This window comes from Streptopelia decaocto (genome assembly GCF_964273445.1).
Source record: "Streptopelia decaocto genome assembly, chromosome: 1".
NCBI classification, from domain to species: domain Eukaryota; kingdom Metazoa; phylum Chordata; class Aves; order Columbiformes; family Columbidae; genus Streptopelia; species Streptopelia decaocto.
In genome coordinates, this window is record NC_138663.1 from 196,831,665 (window position 1) to 196,840,112 (window position 8,448).

The 8,448-nt window shown below is 43.1% G+C and overlaps 1 protein-coding gene across 1 annotated transcript in view; it reads right to left on the bottom strand.

Annotated features, from left to right (window-relative positions):
• DYNC2H1 (dynein cytoplasmic 2 heavy chain 1) overlaps positions 1–7,675 on the bottom strand; it is a 164,673-nt gene extending 156,998 nt beyond the window's left edge. The window contains exons 1-10 of the mRNA XM_082043444.1: positions 7,272–7,675; positions 5,092–5,262; positions 4,109–4,244; positions 3,668–3,786; positions 2,269–2,413; positions 1,324–1,556; positions 944–1,078; positions 733–846; positions 427–538; positions 129–253 (exon numbers count right to left, since the gene is read on the bottom strand). Of these exons, the coding sequence (XP_081899570.1) occupies positions 129–253; positions 427–538; positions 733–846; positions 944–1,078; positions 1,324–1,556; positions 2,269–2,413; positions 3,668–3,786; positions 4,109–4,244; positions 5,092–5,262; positions 7,272–7,472 (1,491 nt within the window). The 5' untranslated portion in view covers positions 7,473–7,675. The remainder of the gene's footprint in view (positions 1–128; positions 254–426; positions 539–732; positions 847–943; positions 1,079–1,323; positions 1,557–2,268; positions 2,414–3,667; positions 3,787–4,108; positions 4,245–5,091; positions 5,263–7,271) is intronic.
• Positions 7,676–8,448: the final 773 nt, after the last annotated feature.

The following is an 8,448-nucleotide window of genomic DNA, read 5'->3' on the forward strand; positions in this document are numbered from 1 at the left end:
AACCCTGACTGTATAACTCTTGATAAGGTCACTGTTTTTCTGTGAGGATTTCCCCACAGAAACCGCAAATGTAACATGCTTTATGTTCTACGATAATATTGCATCTAAACAGTAACACAATCTGTTACCTTCAGCTCCAGCTGCCGTACCCACACAATATTATTGACAACTTCAGAAAGGTTTTTGCCTGACAGTGGTCCAGAAACATCACCAGGAACACCATGGCATCGAGTTTCAAAGTCTGTCTGATAGTCTAACACAAACAAAAGATTCATGTTAGATCAGAAACCTAACAGAAAAAGTTTAAAATTATTATTGTAGTTATAAAAATATATAAGGGATACTAACACTCTAAAAGTAAATAAAGAATTCTAGTATTTGCAAAAAAAAAGTTATGCAATTAAATACTTTTAAATACATTTTTACCTTTGACATAATCTTGAAGTCTTGCTAGCAATGTTTCCCTTTCAAAAAGCAATTCTTTGCTTATATTTGGATGCTTTATCAGTTCCTTATATTTCTGAAATGTCTGAAGAAGCTGGAACGTGAAGTATAAAAAGGTTATCTCTTTCTCCTGAAAGAAAGCTAAACAAATTCTGACACTACTTAGGAGTGCTGTTCGTAAGTATTGTCTTTGGCTCTAACTACACATTTCTTTGCTCTGAGCTGATTCCTTATGAATTCAATAACTTTATCTTTAGGAAACTTTTCAGACTACAAAAATACCCATACCTGCTGAGGACTGTCCTCAATTTCTGAAATAAATTTCTTCAATTTGCTTGCTATTTTTTGTTCCGCTGGCGCAATAATTCTTTCGTACTGGGAGACCGCTGCTTTCCATAGTGGCTAGAGATAATGAGTTCATATGTTAGTTTAGGACCATCCATATACTTAATAAAAAGTCACAGAAAGAACGTGAATAAATTAAAAACAAGCATTATACCTCTGTGTAAGGATTATAGTGTACAGGATTTAGGCCAGCAAAGGGTTCAAACACTTGGGCAAGATGTAAGGCATTTTGTTCTCCAGGCGGTAAAAATAATGTAAGTTTTTCATGCAGTGTTCTGATAGCTAGCACCTATAACAGAAAAATATATGTTATATATCCAACACATTTTTACATAAAACTTACATTTAGAAGCAAAAAGCACAAGCCATCCCTCTCCTTACAACAAATTTTTGAAAGACTCAGGCAAACATGGATTATGGAATGCTATCTGACTCTGAAAAGGCTATAAAAGTGTTTTAATGCCCTTTTTAAACTTTAAATAATGTTTTTTAACTGTGTCTAAGGAAACAAATGTGTATAATTCAAATCTTTACCTCATCAAGACGTTTGCCAAGTTTTGCTAACAATTCAGGAAAATATTTCTCATTTTTCCATGGATGTGGAGTATAACGTTGCCATAGTTGTCCAGTTAGGTACTCACAAGCTGACACCCACTGCTCACAAATCAAGATGCCAGCCTTGAGATTTTCTTTAACACTGTGAAAAGCATCCTCCCACAGCTTCAAAGCTGCTAATTTTCTCTGAACATATCTACCTAGCGAGCCACCTAGAACACAAAAAAGTATACAAAAGCAATATGTTAAGTTTGTTCAAAATAATTCCTTTAAACTCTACACCAAGTTCCAAACACATTTTTTAAAAGCTAGTGTAATGTCTTAATTTCAAACCACACAAATGTATCAACAACTGATCATTCTGTTTCAGATTTAATAAGGCTCTTAAACATCTCCAAGTTAAACTGAGGTTGGTCTGATGGATTTGGATTCTGGAATCCACACATAAGCCCCTGTCTGTGTCAGCAGTGATGGCAGCAGCTGCCTGCCCCCAGCCAGCCTTCCCCCACACACACCTCTGGCTGCAGCAGATAAACTCGTTGTCTTAGGCCTGTGCCAGACTGTGAGAACAAGAGAAGAACCTCTCTGTGTGTCCTGCTCTCACCTCCACACAGACCGAATCAACCTTCAGATGGGGGTTTTTAAGTAAATAAACTTTCTCCCCCAGGAAAAAGACAAGTAGTCAAACAGAAACAAGACAAATCCAATCCATAGGCTGAAAGGTATACAACTCCATTGTGGTATTATCTGTCATCTTCCCAATCACGTGTGAAGAACTGGCTGAACTATTGGATACTATAAGGCTATTAATATTAATGGATTCAGGTTATCACCAGTGCCTTTAGGAGGAAGAAGGCCTGTGCTCAAGGATTCACTTTACTCTTTCTCTACAGTTCATTTAATAAGGATTGCACAAAGCTTTACCTATGACATCCAACAGATTATGCATGCGTGGCTGTGGATAAGGATCATGTTCTGTTTGTCTCCACACAGCATCCAGAGTATCTCTGGTAGTCTCCACCAAATCCACAACTTCAAATAATGAAAGACTATCCAAGTTGTAATAATCCTAGAAAAAAAAATCCTTAATGCAACTAGCACTGTGGAAACATTTATACTTTTCTGCAGCTGACAGCCTACTTCATGGTTTTTGTTGCTTAACAGAATATGGCATAATCCTATCAAAAAACACAAGCAAGTTTATTCATTTGAAATTGTATTAATATCTGAAGTGCTATGAGAGCAAGTGCTTTACAGGTGCCTAAAATTTTGCATTATAGAGTTCATTATTAACCTCTGCACTTCCACTTTTCCTGTTTATAACTTCATTTGTCAATTTCTGGTTCACAAACTGTAGCACACTGCTGTATTTCCACAGCAGCCTTTCTGATTCAATGGTCGAATCTGCTCCCAAGTAAATGTTGTACCATTGTCACTAGAAACTACATAAATGTTATTTAAAATTTTGCCTGAGAAAAAATAACTAAAGAGTTCATATAATTAAAATAAGTAAATAGTCCCAAGCACAAACTCTGGCTGGGCGGAGAATGGATTGCGAGCAGCTCTGAGGAAAAGTGCTTGGGGGTGTTGGTTGATGAGAAGCTCAACATGAATCACAATGTGCACTTGCAGCCCAGAAGGCCAATCATGTGCCAGGCTGCATGAAAAGGAGTGTGACCAGCAGGTCGAGGGAGGTGAATCTGACCCTCTGCTCTGGTGAGACCCCACCTGGAGTCCTGCATCCAGCTCTGGGGCCTCCAGCGTAAGAGGGACATGGACCTCTTGAAACATGTCTAGAGGAGGCCACAAAGATGATAAAAGGGATGGAGCACCTCTCCTATGAGGACGGGCTGAGAGAATTGGGGTTGTTCAGCCTGAAGAAGGCTCCAGGGAGACCTTATAGCAGCCTTCCAGTACCTAAAGGGACCTACAAGAAAGCTGGGGATGGACATTTTAAAAGGCAGTAATGGTTTTAAATTGAAAGAATGTAGAGTTACATTAGCTATAAGAAAGTCCACTACGAGCATGATAAGGCACTGGAATAGGTTGCTCAGTGAAGCTGTGGATGCCCCATCCCTGGAAGTGTTAAAGTCCAGGTTAGACAGGGCTTTGAGTAACCTGGTCTAGTGGAAGGTGTCCCGAGGGGGACTGGAACCAGAAAATATTTAAGGTTCCTTCCAACTCTAACCACTCTATGATTACATATTAATATATTTGAAAAGAGTGTACAGATACTGACATATATTTCACAAGAATGATGGTTTTTATTAAGTCTACAAATGTATCACTAAATGTATCACTGACCATAGAAAAGAAAACATACTTTTGCAATGTCCTCAAATAGGTCTTTAAAATGGGAAGCTCTCTCTTTATTACACCATTTACTTCCATGATGAGCACATTCTGTCCACAACTGAAATTCATCTGTTGGTGTAAGTATAGCTGCAAATAAGAACAGAAGATGTTTAAATATAAAATATATGAATGGTCACAAAATATTTTCAGTCAGAACATCCTTTCTAAAGTACATTTATATTATATTGTTTTATAATTGCCCTTCAACTTCTGACTCCGACTAGATGAAGTATCAAGTTCATACCAATACAACAGAGTTAATCACCACTGATTCCAATCTATTAAGTACAACCTGTTAAATGTCACACTCTGCAGTCACTGGGATAATGAAGACTAAAAACTCAACCTATAAATCAATGATTTACTCCTAATTTAAAATTAATTATAAAAGATGTAACTGCAAACAAACCTCGCACATCATCTTCACTGATTTTTTTTCCCGTGTAATTAGGATCTGATCTTCTGAGAACAGTACTCAAGCCAGCTTCAAGCTCACTTAAAAGTTTCTGGAGTTTGGGATCAAATGTTTTACTCCATTTCTCATCCTGCAATGAAAATGTCAAAAAAATGTGACTCACATGACAGAACAACTACTATTTTCCTCCCATTAATCTCAAAAATAAAAAAAAAAAAAAAAAAAAAAAAAAAAACACCACAAAAAAACAAAACCAGATCAAAAGTCTATTGTTTGATTTATCAAAGTACTCTGAAAATGTGTTCAAAATTGTTTGCTAATTAATTAGCAGAATCTAGAAATTGCTAGAATCAAATACTAAAACTTATTGTGTTTTTCTAAAATCATTTTAGTAATGTGGTGACATACAAGAAAATTTTAAAATTTAAATGCTGAAATTCTGCTTGTTCAGCTTATGAAATACAGCCATGGTTATCGTTTTTGACAAAAAATCCACAAGGAAATATATTCTTTAATGGAACAGAAGGAAAACCCTAAGAACATCTCAAAAAAAAAAAAAAAACAAACCTGTGAAAAATGCAGCCATATAAATTAACCTGGAGTGCAGCATACCTATCTGCCACATATTACAGAAGCCATAGTTTGCATGATACTGATCTCTGCATCCCAGATAAAATATAAGAATATCTAAAACAGGAAAAATACACAAGACTGGAATTACTGGTGGAAATGAAGTAAGGATCTGTTGCCTCCATTAACCACCACTCAGTGTATTCCACATTTCTAGTCACGCATATGTTTTACCTCATTACTGATAGGAGGCAAAGTACCTTCTCTAACTTAGAAATTAGAACTATCATTAATTGTTTAAGCTCCTAAAATATTTCATTTCTTGAACATCTTAGAATAGTTAACATGCTATGTAATTTCAATGTTTCAGTATAAACACAGAATATTTAAATCAGTACATTGCTCACCTTCAGTAATACTGGTGCAAAAACTTGTCGGACAGCTTGATAAAGGGTGTTAATTGGTGAATCTAGCATAGATGACACAAGAATATTACTATGAAGATTATCTTCTGTAATTACATCAGGTCGCAGCTTAAAGAACACCAACACATTATTCTTTGAATCAGTAGCTTCAATCTGTAATAAACAAGGAGACAGGCTTTGTTCTTAAAATTGTCATTGACTGCATATTATACTAAACTATGAACACCATTTACACAAATTATTTACATTAAGAAAAAAATATAAAATACTGTATTACTCCCTAGGGGCTCTAATAACATTCTGGTAGTATCTGATTTGATCAGAAAATCAAAACGTGTATTATACCCATTCCCGAGTTGAGAGGAACCTAAAATATAAATTCCAACATCAACTACCCAATGCCTTTTCATTACAAAATACTTGTAAATACCATAATTACTTAAGCTATTTGGATTTTGAAAACTCCACTTACCAATTCCTGTGAGAAAACCAGAAACTCCATCTTGTGCCTAGAGAAGACTAAGCATAAAGCTCATCTTCTTTTTCTTTTTTGCAGTTTTGCACTACATAACTTTGGGAATACTCTTCTAAACATTCTGTATTATCCTACTGAGTCTGTAGATACACAACTCTACTGCAATTCATAGACTTTTCAAGGACAGGAAAATTTTAAGTTGTAATACAACTCTTGTTCCCTTCACAGTCCAACTTCTGAGTAAAGTTCCAAAAGTTGCCATAAGAGCAATTATTGAAAATATTTGTGGCCAAGGAGAACTGATAAAATAGAGAACATTATTAAATCTCTGATGAAACAATAGCAAAAAGATACATTAGCTGAAATCCCCAATTCTATTCAATTGTGAATATCTGTGAACTTTTTTTTTTTCTGTTAAAAGAGGGCTAGTAAAAACAGCTTTCAATTTTACTGGACAGTATCAATTTTACTTTCTTATCCAGTCCTTAGTCCAACAGCTACACACATCGTTTCCCTAGGAAAACAGATGCACATTATAGCCCCTATATGCATCTGATCTGTATCATATGCACTGTATCATACAGTGGCTCAGTAGCAGAGCCCAAAACCTGGAACACGTAAATGTTCGTTGTTGCATGAACACAGCAGGCACTAAACTTCACAGACTACATGGCCGATTACACCAGGAGGTAAGTTACTGGTCCACGCAGCAGTTTGCATGTTAACAACTCATTACACTACCCATCGGTGCACAAAAACCTCATCCCGAACACACGAGATGCCACATCCGTGGTCTCACAGCAGAATGACAGGACACACGCAGTCTGCCTGTGCGCTCATGAGCACCGTGTGGCAGGCACTACGCTGTGTCCTGATCACACAGTGACATTCACAGCACATCACACCCCACAGTGTCACTTGGACGAGCCACTCACAAAATCACAGAATCACAGAGTCACAGAATGGTTGGGGTTGGGAGGGAGCTCTGGAGATAATCTAGTCCAACCCACCTGCTAAAGCAGGTTCACCAGAGCAGATTGCACAGGAATAGCGCGTAGTAGATTGCACTCGTTGAACACAAACATTCAAAGCAGGACATTTCACACAATAAACCTCAGATTTCTTCACAGCTGGAGACATCAATTTGCAAAATGCATGACTTAGTCAAACACCCACCTTCGGACTTGTCAGACATCAGCCAGCATGCCCCATATTGCGCCACACTTCCTGCACGGACATTGGCAATGCCACATTGGTCACCCGCACGCATCCTTGCCCGGGAACCAGCCGGACATCAGACCCCACCGGGCATTTGCAGCAAGACGACGAGCCATTCCAAGCCACTCTGCGACATTCCAAGCCACCCCGCGCCACTCCCCAGGCTGTGTTACACAGCGGCAACATACATCACGCTAAAGCTACATGTCAGCATGGGCACAGTTCACTAGCAAATACATCACGCAGCTGACCGTGTGGTTTTCACAGACTCTTGGGAAAGTAATTCTAGCAGCAGACACTGACACCAGCACAGATATTTGCAGTAGGATGATGCCCCACAAGCCAGACATCAGTGTTTTATGACCACTGATGCTGGGCGGACCCCAGGCTCTGCCCCCTCTCGCACACAGGGATGAGCGGGCAGGCGGGACCCCGCAGGTCGCAGCACACGGGGCCGGACAGCCCGTACCTTGTTGGAGGCGCTGAGCTCCGTGCCCGAGCGCTGCACGACGAGCAGGAACTCGTTGCCATCGTCGAGGAAGCTGGTCAGCTCCGGGCGGGCATGGAGACCCGCGGCCAGGGCGGCAGGACCCGCAGCCGGATCCAGCCCGAAGTAGTTGGCGGCCGTGGCTGAGATAAAGCGCTTCCTCTTGTCCCCCTCCCCGGCCATGCTGGGAGGACGCGGGCCCGCCAGGCGGGATCAAGGCGGAGCTGGATCCACAACCCGCCGGGAGAACACGGAGGGCTGACGGGAGGAGACCCCAAGGGCGGGCGGCGGGAGGGACGGCGGCTCACGCCGGGGTACAGGGCCAGGCCCGAGGCCTCCCGGCGTCGCTCCGTTGCCAGGACCCGTCGCTATGGTGACTAAAAATGGCGGCCCTGGAGCTCTCGCGAGCTCGGTCCGGGTGGCAACGGGCAAGGGCTGCGCCCCGGCCGCCGGCGGGGACACGGCAGCGATCGACGCGCTCGGCAATCGGCTGCACGCCGGCCTGGGTGAGCCAGGCGGGGGTGGCGCGGGGAGGTGCCCTGGCGGCGCACGCCCCGTGCAGGCCGCCCCGGGGCGCCTGAGGCGGGGACGGCGGCAGCTCCTGCCCGGGGCTCGGGTGCTCCCGGCGGCGTCCCGACCTGCTGCCAGCTTGCCTCTCGGCGGGAAGTACCGGAGCATTTCTCCCGCTATCTGCCGCATCCCGGTGTTACGGGCACCGCGCTACTGGGGCTCTTCCCTAACCTCCCCGCTCCGCTACCCAGCAGTTTCCGCTGACGAACCAGCGGGCCAGTGGGGGGCGGCTGCCCCGGTTGCGGGCGCGGCCCCGGGAAGCGGTGGGCGAGCGCTCCGGGCTCCGCCAGCAGCAGCGGGCAGCCGCGGAGGGACGTGTCCCATGGACATCCACTCCACAGCACCGGCTCCGCGCCCGGCTGCGTGGGACAACCGCGATGAGCGATACCAACAACTAATGTAGAATAAATCTGAACCACGATAAATCGTGATCGCGTTATGTCTCGCGCCGGGAGCCCCGCGGGGACCGGCTGGCGCAGCCCGCGGCGGATCCGCCATTGGCAGCGGGTGCGTGTGGCTCCGGGCAGCGCGGGCTCATCGAGCGGCCAAGGCTCCCCGCCGGGGCTCCCAGCGCAGGGGGTCTGTACGG